The sequence below is a fragment of the Vulpes vulpes genome, chromosome 3, assembly GCF_048418805.1.
Source record: "Vulpes vulpes isolate BD-2025 chromosome 3, VulVul3, whole genome shotgun sequence".
In the NCBI taxonomy this organism is placed as follows: Eukaryota; Metazoa; Chordata; class Mammalia; order Carnivora; family Canidae; genus Vulpes; species Vulpes vulpes.
In genome coordinates, this window is record NC_132782.1 from 83643914 (window position 1) to 83669846 (window position 25933).

General features: G+C 49.3%; 1 protein-coding gene across 22 annotated transcripts; it reads right to left on the reverse strand.

Moving 5' to 3' along the window:
- Positions 1–1148: 1148 nt before the first annotated feature.
- On the reverse strand, positions 1149–25000 carry AGFG2 (ArfGAP with FG repeats 2). 22 transcript variants are annotated; one of them, XM_026019507.2, is made up of 13 exons: positions 24585–24999; positions 16601–16694; positions 15434–15549; positions 14183–14336; positions 13432–13597; positions 12627–12752; positions 11889–11921; positions 7151–7268; positions 6919–7004; positions 6650–6733; positions 5471–5599; positions 5071–5156; positions 1149–4779 (listed from the first exon to the last, which is right to left on the reverse strand). In XM_026019507.2, the coding sequence occupies exons 1-13, from the start codon at positions 24803–24805 to the stop codon at positions 4720–4722; spliced, it is 1473 nt and encodes a 490-aa protein (XP_025875292.1). In that variant the 5' UTR covers positions 24806–24999; the 3' UTR covers positions 1149–4719. The 22 variants fall into 22 exon arrangements, with proteins under 22 accessions (XP_025875292.1, XP_025875293.1, XP_072609097.1 ...); XM_026019508.2 differs by having other exon boundaries at positions 13432–13585; positions 24585–24989; XM_072752996.1 differs by having other exon boundaries at positions 13432–13585; positions 14183–14357; positions 24585–24988.
- Between the last annotated feature and the right edge of the window lie 933 nt (positions 25001–25933).

Below are 25933 nucleotides of genomic sequence, written 5' to 3' on the forward strand. Positions count from 1 at the left end.
CGGGCGTCTGGCACCTGTGTCCCCCCTTCCCACCCGGGAATGGTTCTATACTCTTCCTTCCCAAGTCAAAATAGTTGCCAGGGCCACCAAACATTGGGCTGTGATTTCAGAGCTCGAGGTTCAACAGATTCTCTCTGGTTTAGGGTGATAGGAGGTGTCTTCAGATAAGTTCATTTTCCCATTGGTCCCTGTCCCTGGAGCATGCCACCAGAATTCCAGTCAAGGGGCCACTGAAAGAGAACCTGTGAAAGAAATCATCCCTCAGGGGCACTCCTCCCTTGCTACCTTCAGTCCTTCTCATCACCACTGTCAAAGATGCCACATGGGCCAGCTGAAGACTCTGATTAGAGGTGTGGACTTCCTGGTGGAGGTAACCCTTGCTTCTTACATCCTAAGAGGTTTGAGATGAGTTTGGGATTCAGACATTTCACACCCTACTTCTAATCCTTTCAAGGACCACAGACTTCTGCTAGGGGTGATGGTGCTGGTCACCACACACTCTGCAAGACACACCAGGAGTTGACACATGGGTTGGAGCCTTAGAGGACCTTGTGCTATCACTCTCGTGACCAGTTAGATAGATAAAGGGTGGGAGAAGTCAAGGTTTGAGGAGGGATAGTGGACAACCGAAGCCCCTGTTAAAGATGGTGTATGGGGAGGAGGATATATAACAAGAGTACTGAAGCCAAGGGAGGCCATTGCCTATCTCAGACTAGTCCAAAAGCCATGACAGCCTGAGCTGGGAGGGCAGGGATTCCTACCCATGCTTCTCCATTTCCCAGACCTGTGAGGAAGAGACTCTTCTGGAATACTGGAGAAACCAGTGGTGCAGTGTGCATGGAAGCTAGGATCCTCAAACATCTTTTCAAGGGTCATGTTGAGAGTGAGATGCATAGTGAGTGCTCACTATGGTTGCATGCTCAACCAGCATGGTGAGTATGGGAGTCTGGCTAGCAGGCAGGGGGTTCCTCAGGTGCATCTGGGTCGGCCATAGTTCCCCAAGATGCAGGGGAGGTGCTGGCTTGCGTTCATGTGTGCACTGGGGCCAGCGACACCACCGCTGTTGGTGGGTATTGGCTAGGGAGACGCAGGTATGTGATAGATCCATCAGTGGCCACCAAAACAGAAGTACATTCAAGGCCACTGCCTCCAGTGTGGTCTTGACAGACCTACCTTATGCAAAGTAGCAAGGATACAAAACAGATCTGCAGGCCCAACCCCTTGCCCAGGTATGGTGCTGCTTGGAGGAACATGGGAGCATCCACAGGGCCTTCCACCTGCTGTGTTCCTGGTCTGGAGCCTTCCTCTCCAGGCTGGATTTGAAGCTATCCACAGGAGGGCCTCTTCATTCCTTCTCTTTCTCATTCCCCATCAGCTGGGCCAAGGTGCAGCCCCCAGTCCTTGGTAAAATCACGGCTGCATCACAGAGTCCAGCTCCAGGCCCCCTTGTGTCGCTGAGCGCATAAGTGCTGGGTACGGTGGAGCAGGAAGCAGCAGCGGGGAGAACCTGGGTTCTGGGCAGTCAGTACCAGGTGCTTTAGCATGCTGGGAACCAGGAAAAGCCTGGAGCCAAACAACTGGCCTAATCAGCTGCCTGAGCAACAGCACTGCCCTTGGCCCTGCTCAGACTAGATTTGTTTTAGCCTGTTGCCCTGGTAACTGCAGTTGCTCGGGGCAGAACCCCAGCTCTGCTGGGTGAGAACACCTCCCCACCCTGGGGGGGGTCTACCTGCGCCTCCCTCTGCCGGGTGTGGGGTAGCTGGGCCATGGAGCTCCACATTCCCAAGCCCAGGAGAATCTTGTCACCAGTGGCAGGAGGCTACAGGGAGGATACTGTGGGCACTAAGGCTGGGCTGTGGCTGTCGCCCTCTCTTCCCTAGCTGGAATTCTCCTCACTGGGGGGGTGGGGGTGCAGGGGCAGCCGCCATCTCCTTCCCCCACCAGGACTCCCAGACTCCCGGATACAGGGAATGGAGCTCTTCCTGGCAGTCCTGGGGACTGGCTCCTGCGTGCTGGGCCACAGGGGCAGGTGACCTGCTGAGGGCTGGGGGCCAAGTCAGAGGACTGTCTGTAGAGCACGGTCACAGCATTGGCCGCTTGGTCAGAGCCCAGTGGGAGCCTGGGCGAGCTCCACAGCGTGGCTGTGGCTCCATGGTTTGCCTGCTGTGGGGACCTGATGTGTAACCACCAGATAGGGCCGTGCAGGGACATCCTAGGGGTGAGGTAGGAGGAACACAGCCCAGTCACTTAGACATTTTCTAGTAGGCCGGGGATTTTTCCATTCTCTGCAGCTCGCCTGGATACAAGAGGCCCCACGGAGGCGGTGCTGTGGCTGCTCCATGCCAGGGGCGGCAGCTGCGGTCCTCTTGGCCTGTGCCCAGGGAACTCGGGTTTTCTGTCCTGGGGATGGAGGCTAACCCAGTGTAACTCCTCTAATTGGTCATCCTGCCCTGGCCAGTGAGCTGGCTGGAGTCCATGTTGGACAGAGTGCCCGGGGCACAGGGAGGGGGACTGCAGGGAGGGCCTGGGCCTGGGCACCAAGCCCTAAGGAGGTCGCTGGGAAACAGCAGGAGTGTAACTGAAACTCGCAGCAAGGGCCCTCTCAACTTCACCTCCAGACCTCAGTGCTTTTGGTCAGGAAAGGGAGTTGGGGGTGGCTGGGGAAAAATCAGATAAGGCTCCTCCTCCTACGAAAGAGACCTGCTTCCTCCCCTTCCTGGCTCTAAGCAGAGAAAATGGGAAACAGAGACAGGGCCCGGGACAGAGAAGTAATCAAGAGTGACAGAGAAAAATACTGGGAGAATGGGACAGAACATGAAAAAGCCAGGGATGGTGGTCTATGCTGGGAAATCCATGATCCACCAGGCGATGGAAGGAGGATAGGGGCTGGGAGAGTAGGAACACAGACCCGAGACAGGATGGGTTCTGAGCCTTGCAAAGGTGCAGGAGGCTACGCCTGGATGGGCAAATAGCAGCAGAGAGAAATATTTCCAGAGAAGTCCTCAAAGTAAATAAAGTGATAACACAGTCCCCACCTCTCCTTGCTGTTCTGCTGCTAAAGGTCATTGGGTGGAAAGACCCAGAGAATCCCAAGAATGAACAGCTGAAGGGCCAGAGTCCCTGCACAATCCAGGAAAGGGAAGAACATCCCTTGACAGCAAGGCTGAAGGCTGGGCCTCTCCTCTGCCATGTGAGGTGTTTAACCCACGCTGGCTGCCTTGTCACCACACAAACAGCCCAGATGCTATGGCTGTTGACACAACATCCTCAGGCGAACAGTCTGGGGAGGGGCCGAGGATGCACCGGCCTGGGAGTGGTCTACTCCTGTACTCAGGTCCCACCATCGCCATCTCCATCCTCCAGCACCACCCTGCCCCGTGGGAGTCACCCCCTCACTGCAGCCACCTCCCACTGCACTCCCTCCCACTGCTAACCAGGACTCCAGCTCTGATGGGGCCTGGCCATGTCCAGCAAGGAATTCCTGTCCTGAGCCAACAGCATCATCATCTTCACTGACCTACTAGGCACACTGGGGCCCCTCAAACTAACTCAAAGTGAGACCATGTGAGCCATTTCCTTTTCCTTCCAAATACAGTTCTTTTCCAACATTGCCTGCAACAGCTTTGGTGCAGAGATTTTGGGGGTGGGGGAGGCACATGGGAAAAAGATAGGAAAAAACCCAGCCAATTGCACAAAGCCTTTCCCTGGAAAAGCCCAGGCTCTGGAGTGGTCAGGACTTGTGAACACCCTCCCCACCACCTTCTGGAGCTCCGGCTTTGCTGGTTGAGGCACAGATGGGGATCCATTCCATTTCCCATGTAAAAGAGCTGTCTGGGAGCAGGAGAATTGTGGCATGTGTGTGCATGTGTGTGTGTATATATAATAGGCTATATTAGAAAATTCTCTATGTATAAATATAAAACACTGGTATCCAAACATGACACCACAGCAAACTAAAGTGCTTGACAGGAGTTGGGCATGTCTAAGTATATAGGTAAAACTATTATTCATCCTGAGTACCCAGGATGAGGGAGGGAGCTGGAGAAGCAAAACCATGGAGGGCCTCCTGGCGTGATGGGGATGGGGATAAAAGGATGTGCTGGCCCAAGCCAGGGCATCAAGGGCATCCTATGCCCCCCTGCCCCCGACCAAAGCCTTCTCAACCTGTCTGATCACTGTCCAAGGTCAACACCACACCTCATCTCCACTTTGACTCTACTCTGCCCACGGTGCTTCTGTCCACAAGGAGACCAGCATGGGAAAGCTGGGGAGGCGGGGAGGCTTGCTCCCACAGGAGAATGCTGGTCCGTCTGCACCCACAGCTTCCTCTGTCCACAGGGTTGGGGGTGAAGGAAACACGATGTATGCTGAAGGCAGGAGAGGAGGATTATTGTCATCATAATTAAGAATTTGAGAAATCAAATATCAATACTCCTCCAGGCCAGTCCCTGCCTGCTTTCCTCTTGGGCCTCCTCCTGGGTGGCAGCTGGAGTGGGGATGGGAGGAAGCTTTGGGGGCAGCTGACCGGGAAGCTGCCCTTTTATCTGCAAGCCCCAAGCAAAGCATTAGCACCTCCGCCATCCCCAAGACCCCTTCCCTGCAAAACAAGGCCCATTCTGGTCTCAGACCCACAGAAATGCCACAGGCAAATGGTCACCAGAGCTCCTGGGAGTAGAGGGGCCCCAGAGGGTGGGGAAGAGGCCCCCCAGGGACACAATGCTACAAGAATGGGTTGGTGGTTGAAGGTCTGGCGGCAAACGGGCTTGATGAGGATCCAGTCTGAAAAGAAACAACAGTCACCAATTAGGGGATTAGGGGAGAAAAGCTGCAGGCCAGGATTCCTTTCTCCCCCAGAACTGCTGAGCCTGAGGATTCTGGGAAAGTTGGTGAGCTGAGGCAAGTGGGGGGCAGGGGAATGTGGGAGACAGCAGGACCCACTGACTAACCCACTCACCCTTGCACGGCGAAGGCAGGGCTTCCACCCCACATTGCCCCATTCTCCTTCAAGGATTCTGCCCCCGACCCCCAGAGACAGGCCATCCCCCACACCAAGGCCATACTGGCACTTGCCATGAAGGGGTTGGTAGAGGTCCCAGCTGGCTGGCTCAGTTGCCTCTGACCCAGCTTGGCTGATCCTAGGTCGCTGAAGGAAGAGCCTGGGAAGCAAGAGGAAAAACTCAGCTGACAGTGTAAGCCCTTCCCCTCAAGCTGGTGCTGGCCAGCTTTGCTGGGCCTCCCTGCATCCTAAAGTGGCAGCAAGAGTGGGCCTTTCTACAATAAGGGTCTGGAGCAGAGTCAGAGGACACTGGCAGGTCTGTGGCTTCTCTGGTGCCCCCTACTGGTCCAAAAGGGAACTATTTCAGATATCTGACATCCTAACAGTCCTAATATTCATACCCAGCCCCAATTACTGCAGTCCCTTTGGGTGAGGAATGGGGTAAGAAAGGAGGGTGTGGTCTGAATCCCTTACCATTCTGCTGCTGAGTCATCGAGGTCTGTGGGGGGAACACTGGTGGTGGGAAGGTGTTGATAAAGGCCCTGGTGGGAGGCACTGTCTGGGGGAAGCCAGGCCCTATACTGCTCATCCCAAAGCTGGACCCTGTAGAATGAGGACATGAAGGTCAGGAGAAGCTCTGGAAGGCAGGCTGGAGAACAGTTCTTCCTAGATCTGTCCAAGATGGGGACATGGGATAGAGTGTTTCCCTAACCAGAGGTACCCAGTAAAAGTACCCTGAGTGAGCCATTGGAAGTCTTCAGCTTTTTTGCAACCTAGTAAACCTGCCCTCTTCCTGCCCATGGTGGCTTGTAGCACAGACAGAGGGCACAGCAGTGCCGAGCATGGGTGTGGCCCAGAACTGGGGTCAGCTGCCAGCTACCTGTTAAACTGCATCAATGAAGGCAAAGTACTAGCCCTCTATGTGCCTCAGTGGTCTCATCTCTAAAAGTGGGACCATCCCCTTTCCTAGGGCTGCTGGGAAAAGCAAATCCTGGGTGTAAAGCCCTCAGCAGTGTTTGCCACACCGTCAGGTCAGCATGCAAGCTGCTATCAATCTCTCTTCCTGGTCTCAAGGTTTTCAAGAACAGCAACAACAAAAAGGTGGGGGTGGGGTGGGGTAAGTGTGCCTTTGAAGAGAGAAGAGCTGAGGCTGCAGTGGGATAGGGACTGAGGAGATCACAACACTCTGGCAGATGAAAGCAGAGACCAAGGGCAAGGCTGTAAGTGGGACACAGAAGGGAGAGAGGCTGGGTGCTGGGGGGATACGGCTGAGGGGCAAAGAGGGAGAGTCACTGCCACATCAGCCATTAAACCTGCAGAACCGGCTCCGGTAAGTAGCAGCTTGTTTTTTTGTAATTCTTAAATTCTGATCCTGGGACTTGGGTGCTTCTACTCTTTGCCCACTAGGTGGCCTGTAAGTGAAACCCGGTCTGGCCTGGTGAAGGGTGAGAGGGGGACTCGTTTCAGGAAGACCACAGCTGCCAGTTGAGGCTGTCTGCCACTCCTCCTGCAGAGGGGTGTGTGTGCGAGAGAGATAGACAGACAGAGAGAGCCAGAGACAGAAGGACAGAGAGAGACAGAGAAACAGAGAGAAGGGAAAGAGAGAAGGAGGGAGAGAGGAATTTGCACTCTGGGCAGAGTCTGGAGGCTTACCTGTGCCCAGGCCATTGGGCTGGAACGGGTTGGTGGAAGGCAGCGGGGCGTGAGTAGGAGGTACTGTAAAAGGGTTGGTGAAGGCTGCTCAGGGTGGAACAGGGTAGAGGCGGGAGAAAGAGAGGGTTACTCTTTACTCATGTAGTTAATATTGGGCTGATAGCATTCCTCACAGTCTTGGGGTGCTCTTTCTCTACTTCCCTCTCTATGGAAGCCCATTTCCTCTTGGCCTCAGATCCCCTCCCAGGGTCTCCACAGGCAAGACTCACCTCCGAAGGCAAGCCCTGTGCTGCCACCACCGCCACCAGCTGGGGCCGACTGGAGCGCAGGGACCTGGCCAGCCACCCCAAAGACGCTGTGACATGGAAAGAGAAGTCAGTGTGCAGGGCACCCAGGATCAAGGGACCAGGGGATGGCAAACCCTGTTCTGCTTGACGACGATGGGAGCAACTGAGCAGGCTGGGAAAAGCCTGCTGCCCCAGAGCAGATGTCTTGACCTACCTGCTGGGGATACCTCCAGCTGATGCTCCGGGCCCCAGGAGGCTGCCCATGTCTGGGAGGCTGTTGGGCTGACTGGGTGCAAGAGGAGAGGCACCAAATGGAGTCACCTGGCTGCTCCCTGGGCAATGACAGGAAACAGAACGGGGAGTGCAGGGGTGAGGCAGGAGGGAAGGTGCCAAAGAGATGGAGGTGGGGGGAGCAGGGGAGAAGTAGCAGAATGATGGCATGAGTGGCCCCCACTGGATTCTCTGAGCTTATTTCCCCCTGAATCATCCACTTCAGAGGGCCTTGAATCCAGCCAAGAATTCTAGGCAGTTTAGCCTTTCTCAGTCTCCCTAGTGCTCAAAGCCACCACTGCTGAGGGAAAGCTGCCCTCCCTTGGGTCAGGTCATTCATTGTCCCTTCTGGTCCAGTTTGACTCAGTTCTCATTTTTTCTTCAAGACCTGGAACCACCTGTCTTTTCCTCAAACCAGCATTTCCATGTATGGACAAATCACAGCAAGGGACAGGTAGAGGGGATGGGGGATGTGGGAGTGGGTGAGGAGCTGCGAAGGGCAGAAAGGCCCAGACACTCAAGAGCCTCTCATGGAAGGCAGAGCCCCCGCTGGAGCACTGAGTGGAGCTCTTCAGCTGAGAGCTTGGCTCCCACTCCTACCAGAGCCATCCTAAGGCCAGGGGCTTAGATCAGGGTTCCTCTGACCACTCTGGTCATCACATCTAAAAAAAAAAAAAAGCACCTAGGGGAAGCTCACATGGGGGGCTTACAAAACAGCCTGAGAAGCAAGCCCAGGAAATTCCTGTCCTTTGGAGAAAGCCTCTTTATCGGTGTGTCTCAGTGTCATCTGTATGGTGGGAATCCTGTCAAGCTCTCTGGGCCTCTGGGCTGCTCTGAGGGTAAAATGAGGCTACATATGGGAAAGACTCGATTTTTATGGGTGCTGGGAGATGTATACTGAAGGGAAACACACTTTGCCTGGTGTCTGCCACATGACAGTGCTCAGGAATTGTTTGCTGCATGACTATGTGAGAAGTAGAGTGTGAGGAACTGAACTCTAGTTGGGGCCCTACTCCCTGCTACTGCTGTGACCTGAGCAAACTTATCTTATTCTCCTGAACTCATTTTTGTCCTCTCCATAGTGTGGTACATTCCTATGGTGTAGGCACACACCTATCTATGGTGGCACAAAGCGCCATAAAGACAGCCCCCACAAACCCTGGTAAGTATTCTCAGGAAGTATTCTGGAATCTGAAAAGTACACAAATGTGAGGGATCACCAAAGCCTATGATTTAAGAGACCATTTCTGCGGTCAGAGGAATAAGATGAGGTTTCAAAGGAAATGTGATGGCTAGCTCAGGTAGTAAATGCAAATGAACAAGAGGCTCTCCTAGACTTTCAGCTCCAGTCTTTCAGCGTGTTCCACCTCAGCCTTGAACAAGAGGCCCCACCTGTAGGTCTCCCCACCCTTCGGGTTCAACAGAACCATGTCTCCAGATGTGCCTTCTCCAACCTCTGTCTGAATGAGAGCCTGGTTTTCCTCTCATAACAGCCCTGTTCTTTGCCCTCAGGGCACCTGACATATTTGTAGTGACATATTTTTATTTTTGTGTCAACTGTGTCCCCTTCTAGACTAATTCCACTACCAGGAGTTTTCTCACAGATAGAAGTTGCAAATGTGCCCAACATGACACATGCAGGGTATTAACAGCAGCACTGTTTGAGAGTAGAAGACTAAATATTCATCATTCATTCTACATATTCATCAACATAGGATGGATTAAATAAATTACGATATACACATAAGCAGGGCTATTGTGCGGCCGTAAAAAAAAACAATACAATGAGGAAGCTCTTCATGTACTGATAATAAAATCTAGCAGTACTGTTCAGTTAAAACATAAATCAAGGTGCAGAATGGTATGTCTATTATGCCACCAAGAGTGTTAAAAAAAAAAAAAAGAGTCAGTGAAGGCCACAGGCTCCTCTTCCCAGAGGCCAGGTAACCTAAAGTCTGTTTGTGGGAAGAGAGGGATGTGATGGCAGAGGTGGAGAGTAGAGGTGAGACTCAGATAAGCAAGCTGATGGAAAAAAGCCTGTAGAGAGTGGGAAGAATCAACAGGTAACCTTCACAAGGGAAGACTCTTTTGCCTCCCAGAGGTGAGAGGAAGGGCCAGGGAAAGATAAAGACACTAGGCAAAGGAGGAATGGCAAAGCCAGGCTGGTTATCAAATCCGTATTGCTCCCTGGCCCCCTCAAAGTTCAGCCTGGTTTCTCCTCAGTTAAGTTAGGGGCTTTTTTTTCTTTTCTTTTTAAAGGATTTTATTTATTTATTTGGCAGAGAGAGAGAGAACACAAGGAGAGGGAGCGGCAGGCAGAGGGAGAGGGAGAAGCAGGCTCCCTGTTGAGCAAGATGCCTGATGCAGAGGGGTGGGGGTGGGGGGACTGGATCCCAGGACCCTGGGATTATGACCTGAGCCAAAGGCAGACGCTTAACCAACTGAGCCACCTAGGCATTGGGGCTTTTTTCTAAAAACTCCAGAACAATCACTCAGGTCAGAAGCCTCAGTACTGCTCTAGGCCTGTCAGGGAGCTCCCAGGTGAGAGAAGGTGCTTGCCCCACTGGGCTGTGCCCTACTGGGCTGTGTCTCCTGACCGACACTAGAGGGCAGAGCCCGCCCTCACTCTGATAGGGTCCACAAAGGGCACTTTGTCAGCCCATTCTGGGAAGCTAGGTACACCTGTGTTCCTGTTTGCTTCTTCTGTACTTCCAGGGCCTCACTCCCTGTGGCTGGATTGGCATACAGGCCTTCTAGCAGTTTCAGGGGAAACTGCAGTTTTAGAAACTTCCCCTCTCCAGACTCCCCCTCAGAAATATAAAAATACAACCAGGCTTGTCAGAAAAGACACCCACCTCTCACCCAATCCTCCCTACTTTATACCCAGTAGTTCTTTATGTCACACTCAGAGAACCACCCTGGTGATCACGGTGCAGTGGGAAGTGAACAGGATCTGCAACTCATCAGCCATTGGGGTTTGGCCAAGTCACTGGCCAAGTTGAGCCGGTTTTGTCAACTACAAAATGGAGATCTTGGGGATCCCTGGGTGGCGCAGCGGTTTGGCGCCTGCCTTTGGCCCAGGGCGCGATCCTGGAGACCCGGGATCGAATCCCATGTCAGGCTCCTGGTGCATGGAGCCTGCTTCTCCCTCTGCCTGTGTCTCTGCCTCTCTCTCTCTCTCTCTCTGTGACTATCATAAATAAATAAATAAATAAAAATTTAAAAAAAAAAAAAAAAAAAAAAAAAAAAAAAAAAAAAAAATGGAGATCTTTCCTTCCTCATGGGGATAATATGGGGATGCTCCTAGCAATAGCAGGAGCCTCACAAGGGCTGATAGGCTCTGGCTGGCTGCAGACCAGCTGTGTTTTGAGATGACTAGACACTGGACAGAAGTTCACCTCAGGTTCAGCCGGGGAGGGCTCCGGGACTGACAGTTTCCTTCTCTTCTTCAAAGGTTGGCCTTTTGGACAAGGGATTGCGACAGGCATGCATCTCTGACAGGGCCAATTTATAACCACCTTGTATAGGCGGCTTTCTCTCTCCCAAGAGCACTTTCTTCCTGCTACACTGAATATTTCTGTGCCAGCTTACATTCTTACTGGTAGCATGCATAAGGGCCAATTTCCCTGCATAGTACTGGCCATCACTAATCTTTAAATCTTTGAATATAACTTGCGAAATTATTATCTTACCCTAATTTGCATTTTCTCTGATTAGTCGAGAACATTTTCATGATTTTTTTCTGGGTATTTGCTGCTTGTATTCCTTCCTTGTTATCCTATTCTTTTTTACTTATGGGAGTTTTAGACATCTTTCAGGATACCTTTTATTTTATAGAATGTGACCTAGACAATTTCTATTTGTTAGAAATTGATGTGATGTCTCCTAGTCTGTGGTTAAATTGTAAAAGGGTTCTGTGTTTGAAAATTCTATCTTTTGGGACGCCTGGGTGGCTCAGTGGTTGAGCATGTGCCTTCGGCTCGGGGTGTGATTCCGGGATCCTGGGGTCGAGTCCCGCATCAGGCTTCCCCCGCAGGGAACCTGCGCCTCCCTCTGCCTATGTCTCTGCCTCTCTCATGAATAAATAAACAATTCTTAAAAAAAAAAAAAAAAGAAAAAGAAAAAGAAAATTCTGTCTTTTGATTACAAAGTTCTGCTTATATGTATTAGGTCAACCTTGTTCAAGTGTTACTCAAATGGCCTACTTTCTTCTTTATTTGTCTATCTACTCTATCTATTATTAATCTCATGAGTCTACTATCATCCCCCTCTCGGTCACTCTGTATTAGATTTTCATTGTGTCTAAGTTTTTGCTTTATGACTTTCAAGGCCACCCTGTCAGGTACTTTAAGTTGAGAACTTCTTTGTGAATTTTAACTTTCATCAATATGAAATGTCCCTCCTTGTCCCATTCAAAAAAATGAAAATAAAATAAAAACAAAAGCGAACAGACAATTTGAGGTGGCACAGCGGGAAGGCTGTGGGCAGAGTGAGAGTCGGGGAGTCTGGGCTCTGGGCCGAGCTCTGCCACTCTGTGGGCTGCATGACAGGGGAACCGCTGAACTGCTTCATTTGTACGATGGCTACATTTGAAGGTTCCTTCCAGACCTCAAAGCTCTCAGCTCAGAGGACCTGAGAGGTTTCCACCTTGGGTGGGCTATGAGGTGGGAAGAATAACTCACCAAAGCTGTAACTTCCAGTTAGCATCCGACTGGCTGGCAGTGAGGGTAGAGAAGAGGAAGGGTGGGTGGGTGGGGGAGGGGAGAAAGAGAGAGCGTAAGTCACTAGCTTTCTCCAGACATCAGGTCTTTATGGCACTCTGGCTGCCCTCCTGTGTGTCCAGGACATGCAAAGGCCAAGGGCCAGCCCCAAGGCTATGAAGACTTGATGTCTGGGGACTCAGGGAGGAACCAAATGTTTAATGACAGTCGCCTTTAGGGTCTCTTTCTTTTTTTGTGTGTGGGGGTCTCTTTGAACACAACACTGAAGATACATGCTTCTGTTCTAACAGGGGTGAGTGAGGACTTCTGGAGACTATCTTGGACTTTGACCCAGTGCTTGCCCTTTGGGCAGCATACATCGCAGACCATCAGAGCACTGATGATCCGCTTTTGATTTTTCGGAAAGGTCATGTCCGCTTTTGATTTTTCGAGGACTGGGATCCCCCAAACTTCCCGGTCAGAAATCTTCTATGCACACCCTGCACAACTGCTACTGCAACTGAGCTGTTTTCTCTACAGGACAAAATAGAGCAGTGGAGCCACTCTTCCTTTCCCAGGGCTGCTTCTCTTCCTCCCCTGTCTCCTTTGCCCAGATCTCTAGGTTGGTGCACATGTGAATGAAGGGCGATGTATGGATGTGGAAAACTGAACATAGTCAGAAGAGAGGAGGGGACTAGAATAGAGCAGGGCAGAATTTACCTGTGGCTGTTGGCTGGGCCTGGAAGGGGCCTTGGCCAGCTGGAGGAATGCTTCCAAATGCAGAAGAGCCGGGGCTACTGCCAAAGGCATCGAAGTTGGCAAAGCCTCCATGGGAAGGTGTCTGGCCTACAGGTGGAGGGAATATAAAGGCTATATATATAACATGCTCATAGAATTGTTATAATATATACTAATTCTGAAGGCCAAAGGGACATTGCCTTTCCACAGGGTCCTGTTCAGAGAGAGGTGGCAGGGGCCTGGGCAGAGGGCCAAATAACCACTGGGGGCAAGGGGACCTCAGAGGCCTCCAAGCTCCCTCTCCACCATCTTTTATCCTTACTCCATGAGGCATTCACATTTTTGTCAGGGCCTACTTTAGGCTGAATCATGTGGGAAAAAAAATTGGTTTTGGTGGGGAAGGGCTTGAGAAGAAAAACGGGAACTAGATACCATTTTATTCAACCCTCTGTTGGCTGCTGCCGATCTTTGGGAAGAGGGCAGCGGGAATGGAACACGTGATGAGCCCCCTGCCCCCATTTTAACAGAAAAAGAAAGTAATAAAAAGGTGATTTCCAGTGTTCTAATAGGAAGTGCTGGTAGTCCCAGACTGTGATGTTTTCTGGTCAAACTGGTAGATATAATCCTGGACACTCTCATTTGACCCCAGGCCTTCCAACTTTGATGCTTCAGAATTATCATCATGTTTGCAGGACGGGACAGGGGTGGGGACCTGGTCACCTCAAGGGCGTGAATTCCTTGTGTCAGGGGTATACACTGTGGGAATCTTCTCCCAAGCCCCACTTACCCCCAAAGGCTGGGAACGCAGCAAAAGCTGGTGCCACCTGGGGAGCAGCAAAGGGGTCTCCACCTATGTCGGCCAGCAAGTCAGTACTGGCTTTCTTGATGGAAGAGTGGGGAGGTGGCTGAGAGCTCCGGGGTTGGGACGTCCGAGGCTGCGACTGACAGATAGACTTGAGAGAAGGCATGACATAGAGCACTTGGGGTCCCAGACATGACAGGGCCCCTGCACGGCTCCCTAGGCTGCCCCCAGATAGGCAAGTGGAGAGAGAAGAGAGGGAGAAACTGCCCTCAACTGAGCGATTTTCTGGGCAGAAGCTGCCTGAGCCCCTCATGTACCTAGCTTCTTTGTCTTCGCAGTGTACCAGTTCCCAGAAGCAAACGTTTTAGGGCTTCTCAGAGAACGTAACCCTGAGATACACAGGGATGGTGCCAAGATTTTGCCCCCCCCAACACCCAGAGCTGTTACTTCCTCATCTTTTCCAGGGGTTTGAGGCAGCATCCTGGCCCCTTCTGTGTTTCCTTGGAGCAATGGTTAGGTTTGAAGTCGATACTCTGACTTTCCTAAATACCACTTCCTGTTGGGTTCTTTCTTCCAAAAGATAGAAGAGTCTGAGGTGAGTCCAAGACATAGGTCTGAGAACCAACTCACACCTCCAATACTGTTGTCTGCTAAGTCCAGGGGATTGGACTTAGAAAACTGACATCCCTGTCTCCCAAATCCCCAACTAGCCTTGAAGGGCAGGTCTGAGAGTTACCTGGCTAGAGGTGGAGGCAGCAGCTGAGAGAGATGGCACAGGATCCCCCAGAAGAGTCCGCAGGGGCTTTCCTTCTGGGATGGAGCCCTGGATGGGGGTGGAGGCACTGCCTTTGGTATAAGCGGGCCCCTTGACTTGGTCTGGGGGGACATACCTTTGAGAAAGAATAGCCAGGCTGAAAGGAGGGGTAACACCATGCGCCATGCTCAGTGTAGGCACTTGAAAGCACAGGTGACAGCCCAAGTCCCTTTGCCCTTTCCCACTGATTCCCTTGTTTGAACTAAAGGGAATTGAGCAACTCAGCAAAGTCCTGCCCATCCTGAGTATCCCATTTACTGTCGGATGCTCATTCTTTTCTGCAGTAATGTTCACTTTGCTCAGATGTGGGCCTGTTTTTCCCTCCTCTCTCCTTTTTCTTTCTGACATCAAACCATTTGGGTTTTAAGTAATAATGTGTCAGTAGTGCTGCTGGACAGGTGAATCTATTTTTCAACTTCCTTTTTATTTTCTAGGTGTTTCTGCGAGTTCCTCCTTCTTAGTCCCACAGAAAGTTTCTGCCACCTCCTCTTCTAAGTGCTCACAATCTATCCTGACAGCTCCTGTGACTTCTGATAAAATTCCCTCCACTCTAGCATATGTATGTGGTCTCTACTCTGGAAGCATCTTCTTTATCTGGAGGACACCCCCAGGAGGGACTCCAAAATGCTGTTTTGTCCACATCGATCTCCTTGTTGTCTGAGTTCTCTTCTCCACCCTATAGTTACCCCCAACATACACACACCCCTGAGATCAAACAATAGGAAGGCCACCTAGGGAAAGAAAAAGCAAGGGGGAGCAGAAACAGTGTTTTTGTCACCAGGAAAATAGAACACATATACATTGTGGATGAAATGATGGGATGGGTTAAAAGCACAGAGTTCTAGGGTATGTGCTTCCAGCTGCCTCTTTGCATATATGGGCCCAGCTAAGCTATAAACCTGATTCACACTCCCACAGGCCTAGCCCCTCTCTAAGCAGCCTAGTATCTCCCCAAAAGAGAAGCATCAAAGTTAGTAACTGGGGACAAGTTGTCCTTTAGGTAGTTTCATGATTTTGAAGTCAGAATTGAGCCCTAACTGAATCTGGATGGAATATACTCAACCCAAGTCTGGCCTTTGAGAGAAGAACCAACTCAAGTCTGGAAACTAGACTGTCAGATAAATAATCCCTTTGGACATGTGTCTCCGTAGCAATATCCTTCCTCCTCCTTACCATCTCTTCTTCTCATATTTTTCCTGGAGAAATTCCTTCACCTTCTGAGGATCCCTGGAATCCGGTATTAAAGATGTCCGAGCATCAAAAAGACCCAGCCAAATCTTCCTGCAAACCTAAAGGAATGGAGTCAGGTAACAGAGGAGTTCAGGCATAAAGCATGAGATGGGAATGATACTACTTCCAATTTATTTATCCATACATATTAATGAGCATGGACACATGTGAGGGTCTGGGTATACCCACAAAGTAGACGATCCATGGCTTCACAGAGTTGACCATCTAATGAGGAGGTCGTGCCTTAGGTAAGTAAAAACAGATTTATAATTAAGGGACGCCTGGGTGGCTCAGTGGTTGGGGGCCTGCCTTCAGCTCAGGTCGTGATCCCGGGATCCAGGATCGAGTCCCATATTGGGCTCCCTGCAAGGAACCTGCTTCTCCCTTTGCCTATGTTTCTGCCCCTCTCTCTCAGTCTGTGTCTCTCATGAATAAATAAATAAATCTTAAAAAAATTGATTTATAATTACATATTATGACACATCTTGTAAAAGAAAAGAGAGGACCATGAGAATTATGGGGAATGAAATCTGGATGGGGGTGGGCTCAGGGATGATCGTCAGAGCTATGGCTTCCAGAACACCTCCAGAGGCCTTCCCTTGTCAGTATCCTCTAAGTAAGCCAGTCACCCACAAGCTAGGAGGACTGGACTGCTAACAGCAAGGACAGTGTCTTCCCACCACCAGCAGATTTAGCTGGGGAAGGGGTTTAACCAACATTCGAGTACATGGCATGGGCTTATACCCAGGGTTCTGAGGGTCAGATTGGTAGAGCTGGCTCCAGATCTTACTCTGAGTCAATTCTGAATGCTCATCAACGTGGTGCTCTAAATGTCAAGGGGCAGTCTTCCCTGTGAGTGCCTAGGAGTCACCCCCTATAGAGATTTTGCTCCTTTCCCTGCTTTCTCTAACAAAGGCCTAGACAAACCATAATTTGTATAATGAAGATTCTATGGATATACAAATATGCATAAGACATAGTCAATACTAAAAAATAAAAGAAACTGGACCAAAAAGGAAAGCTGTGGGTTTTTTCCATAATCATGAGACACAGCTCCCCTGGCCAGCAGGGCAACTATAGCCAGTAACCATTCCATCGGTGCTGGCTTACCTCATTTCCACGGGATTGCAGGAACACTACTTCAGGCTCAGTGAAAGTTGTCATGGAGATGGACTTGACTCGATGGGGAGGGTTCAGGCCTCTCCTGTGAGAGAGAAACAGGAAGAGAAGTACAATGTGGTTAGTGGTTAGCACTGCAGGTCTGTTTATGGGAGGATGGGGAAGGAGAAAGGAGAAGACAACACATCAATTGAGGTAGAACTCAGGTAGAATTCCCTGACGAAGCTACTTCCTGATTCAAGGAAAGAAGGGAAGTGAGACTGTTTTGGCAGCTTTTTTTTTTTTTAATTTTTATTTATTTATGATAGTCACAGAGAGAGAGAGAGAGAGAGGCAGAGACACAGGCAGAGGGAGAAGCAGGCTCCATGCACTGGGAGCCAGACGTGGGATTCGATCCCGGGTCTCCAGGATCGTGCCCTGGGCCAAAGGCAGGCGCCAAACCACTGCGCCACCCAGGGATCCCTGTTTTGGCAGCTTTTAATGAGAGTCAGGGGTGTGTTGGGATCCCCCTCATTCTGGAGAAGAAGGTAGGGCCTGCCTATCCAGAAGCCTTGTCTCCCTTGCCTGGGTTCCATGGCAGGGAACCTGCCTTCTCTCCTAGCAGGGTTCCTCCTGCAGGCTGAGGGGTGGGTAGGGTGGGGTGGGGTGGGGGGTTACTTCTGGGAACTCAGAGATGTGCCCACATCCCATTTCCTGTTTTGCCATAGTTTTATACCTGGCTGCCTCTTCTCTTTGTCTAGACAGGAAGTGTGATGGTAGGGATGGAGAGGGGTCCCTCTCTTTTATTAAGAGATCTCTGAGAAAAGAAATAGTCCAGACCTTCTCAGCTCTAGATCTTTCGATGAAGCAGGAGGAAGTCAGAGTTAACCATGAGATACGAGATTGGCATGAGTCAGGAACATATATCCTGTAGTGATGCTTTTGTGTCAGCTCTGTGTATTCTGTTAACTCTCTGGGAGTCTATTTGTGCCCACAGAAGCCCTATAGAGATTACAGTAGACAAGAAAGCTTTCTTGCCCACACTCAACTGCCCTCTGGAGTGTTCTAACAAGGGAAACTTGGCGTTAAGACAGGTTCTCCTTTCCTTTTCCCTTAAGTTTTACTCTGGTCCAGACCAACTGCATTCATCGGATGAAAACAAAACTGGCCAAACCACAACAAATAAACCAGACCCTGGGACCAGGTTGTGAAAGAGCATTGGCATATGCAGGAAAGATAGTCTCAGCTGATGAGGCCTCTTCAGACTTTCACTCCCCTGAAAATGGGCAAATCAAGATGTGAAAATAAAAGAAACTCTAAAAGAGGGTCCCGGTTGATGCCATCGGGATCAACCAGAGGGAAGGAGGAGATCACACAATTTACCAAATGGAAATCCTAGAGAAATTTCATGCTAACAGGTATACCCACAAAATGAAGGTGTCCCTACGAGTCTAGAAGATTGGCAGTGTGCATGTTAGTGTCTGTGTAAGGGTATGCCAAGGCGGTGGGGCGTGGGAGGGGGGACAGGTGACATGATATAGAGTGAAGAGTGAAGAGCAACAGTTCCTTTGGATAACACATTACCGATTGTGGGATTCTAACAAAGGACAGGACACGGAAGGCTACAATTGAAGGTATTTTCAGCAATTCTGCTGCTAGCCTTTTAAGTAAAGGGTCTCTAAATAACCCTTTAAAAGACATTACCAAAGAGGACTGATGCCCTAAAGAAAGATTAGAGTAGAGAAATCCAAAAGCAAGGCTTTATAACTACAGGTCAAACAATAGCTCTTAAACTTGATCTACCCTGAAGACTCTTCTAATCATATTTCAGAGATATTCCAGTTTTCTCTCTTAAAGCCTTACTAATGGCCTTGTTTTATTTTGAAGTCCAGACAGACTTTTATATTCTTTCCCTAGCTCTTGGTCACCTTAATCTCTAGGCTCTTCCCTCGCAAAATGCCAGATGTTCTAAGGTCCAGCCAAGCAGACCTCTCCGTTCCTATGATCCCAGTTCTTATCTTCACCTCTTACTTAGAAATATTTCCTTTGCCAAAATACAAGGCATAATGGTAGGCACTCTGGGGGTGCAATAGGACAGCTGTTTACCACTATATACCACATATATCACATTTCATGTAGGACTTAGTCCTTGATCAGCCGATGCTTGCCTACAATGACCCTAGGAGCCTAGACAAAGATACTCCTCAACACAGTTGGGTGCCATTTTAGGCACACACAAGCCGGATCAGAGAGAATGTGGCACCAGGATGCAGCAGTGGGGGAAGGAAGGAACTGGTCATGGGAAAAGTAAAATGTATTCTGTTTACACTAGAAGAACAGATTTAAAGCCTATCACAAAAAGGTCATTGACATTTCCTGAAAGGACAACCAGGAACTGTTAGCAAAGTGTAAACAGGGAGGTGCTTCCTGGGGGAGGAGGAGGGATTTGACCCATTCATCAGTCTAGAGGGGATGATTGGAACAACAGAACTTCCTATGGCTAAGCTTGGACTGGAGAATTTTGGGAGGGTGGGGTGGAGGGTGGAAGATAGGATGAAGGGAAAGCAGAGAAAATAAGTGATTTAGGTGCTTTGGGCCAAATGAATCTTGAGGGAACAGGATGTTTCCATAGCACAGTACAAAAAGCACTGCTCTGACCTTGATGTCTGTAGACTGACTGGATTATGTATAACTAGAGCCACAGTCTGGGGGCAGGGAAAATTCTCTACAAGGCAACATTCTGCAGCCCAGGAAGAGGACCTAGTTACATGGCCTATGAGTCAGAGCATTTTGTTTCTGAATCAGAGAGAGGTCATTGCTGGCTGAACAGAAGCAATTTAGAAACAAGAGCCCCTCTCCTCCCAGTAGCTGAAATCAAATGTTAGAGGAGTGTTGGGTCTCTCTGGGGACATAGCAGGATCATGCGAGGGGCCAGATCTGAGTCACTGGCCTGAAAACAAACAGACTCAAGTCTCCAACTTGTATCCAGTCTCCCCAACATGACTCACAGGTTCTCCCCAAAAGAAGTGAGAGCTAGAAGGAGACACTGCCCTTTGGTTATCACAGCAAATCCATTCTGTTATTTCTAACAGGAGGTGCTGGGGGAATGCAGAGATAAATTTATTTGCCCAGAATAGGGTAAGTTTTTCCAACTGAAAGCAAGTATATTACTAGGACTTGAGCCTCAGCCCAGTCATGACGCCTTTGACTTCAGTTTCTGTTTCTTGGGGCACCTGACCGGCATTTGAAGTACTCTGCATCCTTCTATGAAGTGCCCTGAATTACTGGCAGCAAAGCAAACTGCAGGGACCCTAAAGCCCGCCCAATTTTCTCTCCTTGCCTCTCTCCCCCCTCCCTTATGATCACACAACTATTTCTACAAATACCACACCTTTTGTTTTTCTGTGGTCATCTCCCTCACAACCCAGGTTTTGCTTTTATCTTGCTTCATGAAAGTCTCAAACTTGCTCAGCTGCTCAGATAAGAAGGTTCTGTCAGGCCAACAATGGAAAAAGACAGTTCTACCCAGCACCCAAGTTCTTTCATTTGTGCCGAATTTGGACTCGGGAATTCCTGACTTCTGAATATTTAGTGTTCAAATTCATACCTCCCAGGTGGGGTTTCTTTGCTTCTGGGATTCTAGTCCTCTCTGCCTCTGACCAGGGTTCAGCTAAACCACTGTTGGCTCTTATCTTGGACCCAAACATCACCAAAAAGAGTCCCTATTAGAGACTGTTACCAGTCCCTAATAGGAGAGCTCCCCTATTACCTGCTCCAGGCTCAATTTCACTAATTTTACAAAACTTCCTCCTGATCTAAAATCCCTGCAACAATGATAAACTGCTGTCCACTCATGTAGAGCCACACAGAATCCTCTGCCTTCCTCTTCAGGCTCATTCCAAATCCTTTTACATTGTTTCTCCTTCTTCTCATCTCTTTGGATGAAAGGTGAGGCAGGAGGGGATGGAGGGATGTGATTAATACAGGGGCAAGAGACATGTCTATCTCTCTGAGACGGATGGAAAAGTACTGAATTATTGAACAACACACTATGCCTTTTCTTCCATGGAGATAAAAGTGCCTCAACCAGGAACCACTACCAGCAAGGCCAGATGGGGAAACTAAGGCACAAGGAAGTTAGGAACTTGTCATAAAGAAAGAGCTGTCAAGCACACCTCGCACCCAGTCCAGAGCTCTGTCCACCTGACCTGTGACTTAATCCTGCTGTGGGAATGAAGTTGTGCAGAAGTAGAGGAGACAAATTATATATTATTGAGACCTGAAGGATGATGGATTAAAGAATGAACTCAAACATCTAGGTTAGGGAAGCATGCCACAGACTTTGCTGAAAAGACTGGGTGTCAAAGATAGTGCCCAACCCTGATGTCAATGACATTGTAGGCCTCAGAATCTATTTTCTTTTTTTTTAGAATCTATTTTCTTATTAAAGAAATGTGGTTTATTCATTGAGGCATCCAGGCAAACCAGAGAAAGAAAAAAACTTGAAGCCACTGCTTTGGAAAAAGCACTTTTTAGCAGCAATTTTTACCCTGTCCTAGCTTTGTTCTGTAGTAGAAGAGTCAGACACAACCAAAGACACAGCTGAATGTATATTTTGGGGAAATGAAAAGGACCTATATCCAGGTTAAGGAAACTAGGTATTGGACGAAAACCAAATGAATAAAACTAGGTCAAATTTGGGACCTACAATTGTGGCAGCATGTATATAAATTTAGAAACAGACAAAACTAGCAGCTTCTCTCTTAGTCCCTCACACCAACGCTGTGGTTTTCTGCTAGAGCTTAGAAAATATTTCTCATGAAAAAAGAAAATGAGAATGAGCTTGTACATGTAGTGACAAAGCCATAGTCATACCCACCCACCAGTATTAAAATCAAAAATTTTCTCCAGATCTTGGGAAATTCAACTTTGGCTGCAACAGTCAACTTTGCTCCATCAGACTGTGCAGCCAGCTGGGAACTTTGGAAATTGAGCTCACTGCCCTCAGAACACTCCATTCCCCTAATAAATGGACATATTTGTAACATACATGCTTAATAGAGAGCTGGCTTTCAAGATAAAGCCTGTCTCGCTGTCTCCTTTCCCTGGCTATGGTGCTAAAGTGTGGGACTTGAATTCCCATCCCCTTCATACTGTTGTTCTTTTTTTTTTTTTTTTTTTTTAAGATTTTATTTATTTATTCATGAGAGACACAGAGAGAGAGAGGCAGAGGGAGAAGCAGGCTCCATGCAGGGAGCCTGATGCGGGACTCGATTCCGGGACTCCAGGATCACGCCCTGAGCCAAAGGCAGTTGCTCAACTCCTGAGCCACCCAGGAGTCCCCTGTTGTTCTTTAAACAAAGAATATTTTTTCTCTTTTCATCATCCTACCTCAACATGAGCTCCTATCACTCTCCAGCCCATGCTGAGCTTAATTTAACTTCACAGCACTTATTATCGGCAATTATATATTTAATGATTGATTTAGATAGAGTCCATGGCCTCCACTGTGGTATAAGCTACATAAAGATGGGTACAATTTTGTGCACTGCCATATCTCCAGTGCCTGAGACCATATCTGGGGCTTGATAGGCACTCGATAAATACATGTTGACAGACTGAATGAATGAATGGACAGCCTCCTGACCTACCACAATTTTCACTTCCCAGTACCACAAAAATCCTGATCTTTGGTCAATCAACCATGTGGATTTAAGATGTTAGTTGGTCTAAGTGTCACCCTGGAGCCATGCCCCTCCGTGTCTTTAGAACTGTGTGTGCTCTCTTGTCACTCTGCAGCCAGTAGTAAGCATCCCACACCTCACACATTGTTTAGGGCCCACCTGCCAGGTCCTGCCAGCACCTGTCTGTCCCAGGGCACAGGCAATACTTTTTATAAAGTTCCTATGTGTGGCCCTACTTAGTTCATGCTAATTAGAACTCCAATGAGTTCTATATGGTGAGAAGTACCACCAGAACCCAGGCAGACAGTCACAGCCAGGGCAACCAAAGCTTTCTTCTAGAGTTTCTTCTGATATTTCTCTCCTTATAATGTCAACCTGCCTTGAGTTTACTGTGCACAAGTGATAAAGTTCTAAAACTGTGCACTGATATTTAAGGAGTTAACTGTTCTAGCAAAAGAAATCAGGTTTTTAATGTGTGCCAGATCCCTTGACCCTCCTTCTGTCCTGATTCAGGGATATTCATTATAGAAGGGAAATGTTATCTATGGGATACTTTAAACCAAGATCTATAAAATAATAATAGTGTCAGCTCTCCCATTTAGTTATGCTTTATCTTTTGTGCTGCACAGCTAACCATGGGAATGAATTAACACTGTTTCCAAACATTTTCTTCCTAGGACCTAGACTCTGATATACCATCAGTTTTATCTGCCTGCTCCCAGACTCTATAATCAGATTTTCCTCTTCACAACAGGATCTTCAGAAATCTGTTCTTTCTCTTTCTGCTATAAATAGTCCTAAACTTTGCTCTTTCTCTCCTCAGAGTACTTGTCCCAGTCTCAGGTCTATCCTTTTGCTTCATTTAAGTCTCTACTTTTTGACACATTCCTGTTTGAGTTCTAATTGTTGTCCCAGGAGCCATAATGGCTTTCACTTAGACCAAAGTCATTACACACAAGTGGGGTTGATCAGAACAAGGAGGTAAAAATCAAATAGAGAAATAATCCTACACTGTTATCTTAGGAGACTTGGATCTTCATTTCTGATCTGCCATCATCCTAACTAATATCTAATAACAAATGCTGAAAACAGCAACCCCCAAATGGCACTGGATAAATCAGTAAACCTCTCTTTGCTTCTGTTCTCCCATCTGTCATGTAAGAACAGTACTGCTCCCTTCTTGGCTCCTAAAGATGTAAGAAGAAACAAGGAAAGCACCTTTTGTTAAATACAACACCAACCAACTAGACAAATATCAATGTATTAAAACCATCCTAAGCAAGTCCAAATAAATCTCTTGATAAACTTATACAAAATAGAGATACAGGGTTGGTATCTGATGTTAATCAGGCATCTAACCAAATAATTCCCTACGAGGAAAAAGAAACTTACCCTGTAACCAGAAATCTGGCCTAGAACTGTGGCTCTAAATTAGTTCAGGCATGACCAAATTCAGTGCCAGTGCCAAGTGCAGCACTGCAGATTATACAAAATTCCCCCAAATCTAGAAAGAGCTGCCAGATGCTACTCCCAGGATCAAGCCATGGCAACAAGAAGCTTAAAGGTATAAACTATTACACTTAAGGATGGCTCATCCAGATCCCCAAACCTTTGGAAAAGTTAAGCTCTCTAACAGGGCAACCCACCAGCTCTCTTAAGATGTGTCAGAAATCTACCTCTGGGTAGTAGTCCACAGCCCTGCACCATTAGGACCTGCACCTGAACACCGCAACATGGCTCCTTACCTGTCACTCTTTCTACTCTGTTAGCCCGGGTTAACTTACCTATTTTAAATTGGTTTCTCCATCTCACACTCCAGGATGGGTACAAGCCAGAAGGAAGAAAAGTACACCTTCATCTAGAGCCCAGCTTATTCTACTCCTCTCCTGTTTGTCCCCCACCTAAACAGAGTTCCCTTTCAAGGTGTGTGTCATTCTCGGGCCCTTTCAATGTCTAACCACCTCCCCACCCCGGCTCCCTTCAACTCTCCCTACTTTCGGTCCGCCTGCCCTCCCTTCGAGAGTTTCTCCCTTCTTCTCCGGTGTCCGTCCTTTCCCCTGCAACGCGACTCCCATCGTGTCTTGTCTCCGCGGCCAATTTCCTTTCCCCGTGACAGCTCTGCAGCAGACGACCCTCTGAGCGCATCAGGCGCTTCCCCAGGCCTCTCCGCCACCACCCCTACCTCAGCTCGGTCCCCTCGCCCCGATCCCCGCTGCCTAGCCCCCTGCCCCCCTCCCACCCGCCGACACTCCGTGGCCCCTTCCCTGTCCTGCCCCATCCCCCCCCCCCCCCCCCCCCGCCAGTACACTCACAGGAGGCCGGAGCAGGTGGTGCAGACGAAGCTGCCCACGGTGATATCCACGTAGGTGACCCCGCGCTGGGCGCACTCGAAGCAGTGGCGGTTCCCGGCCTGGCTGCAGCCGCCCAGCTCCCGCACCCGGCGACACCACACCTCCGAGGCCGCCTCCGCCTCCGCCTTTCCCCCGCTGACCCCGCCACCGGGGCCTGGACCCTTCTTCGCCGCCATCACCATGGTTGTCCGGTCCCTCGGACCACCTCCCCGCAAGTCAGCAATAGGCCCTTCAACTACGGCCACCTTCCCGCCTCCTCTGCCTCCTCCGCACGCCCGGCTCCCCTGACAGAAGCTAGGGAGCCGGCGACGTCCGCGGGAGACTCCTCAACCCCTTGCCTCGCCTATTCTGCACGCTGATTGGCTAGTCTCCTCCCACCTCCTCACTCTGATTGGCTCGACTTTGGACGGCCTTGGGTTGCGGGAGCCGCCAACGCCACGCCCCACCGCCTTCACCCGCAGGCCTCTCCCATTGGCCCACAGAGACCCTTGCCGGGAGAACTATGCGTGCCCTCTCCCTGTCCCCGCCCCCTCTCGCCACTGCCTCCACGGCGGCCCGCCTCCCAGATTCGATTGGTGAGTCCAGCTAACACGGGCTCCGACGCCGACCCTGATTGGCTGTTGAGGCTGCAAAGTTAGCGCGCGAGCAAAAGTAGGTGTCTGGCGCGTGCGCAGCCCTGGTCCTCTTGGATGATGACGTTCATTCCCGCCAAATTTCAAAGGTCCAGTCTCCGCTGGATGTGCGGAGAGGTATGAAAAGCAGAAGAGAAGTGGCGAAAGAGGGGGAACCAAGGGGAGGAGGAAAAGAAGGGAGCCCCCAGAGGAATGGGAGGGAAAAGGAGAGGAAGTGCTTTATAAATGCTATTTCATTTACTCCTAACCTACGCCACAGGAAATATCATTTTATAGAGAGTTTAGGTTATACGACTTGAGGGAGGTCACATGGCTGATACGTGGCCCAACCAGGATTCTTATATGGGTTGTCTGACTTTAGAAACTTGCTTTTAACCACCACACTATCCGTGATATAGTTTTGACAAACATGCATTGAGTGTCTAATCGGTCAGGCACTGTTCTATCTAGTCCAGGGAAGTCCAGCAGTGAACCAAAAATCAAAATTCCTATCCTCATGGAGCTTACCTACTAGGAGGGGGAGGCAAATGATAAACACATGAAAGAATCATCGATTAGTGATAAGTCCTACACAGAGAATTAAAATAAGGGTATTGTAAAGGAGAGTGACTTTTTGGGTATTTTTAGATTGGTCAGGGTAACCATCTCTAATGATATCTCTCAATGATATTTAAGGTG

Coding starts and splice junctions, on each gene's coding strand:
- AGFG2 (XM_072752995.1), bottom strand. CDS start 24,805: ATGGTGATGGCGGCGAAGAAGGGTCCAGGCCCCGGTGGCGGGGTCAGC. Junction 14,358..15,433: donor AAATATGAGAAGAAGAGATG/GTAAGGAGGAGG, acceptor CCCTCCTTTCAG/CCTGGCTATTCTTTCTCAAA. Junction 5,600..6,649: donor GCCCAATGGCCTGGGCACAG/GTAAGCCTCCAG, acceptor CTCATTCTACAG/GGTCCAGCTTTGGGATGAGC.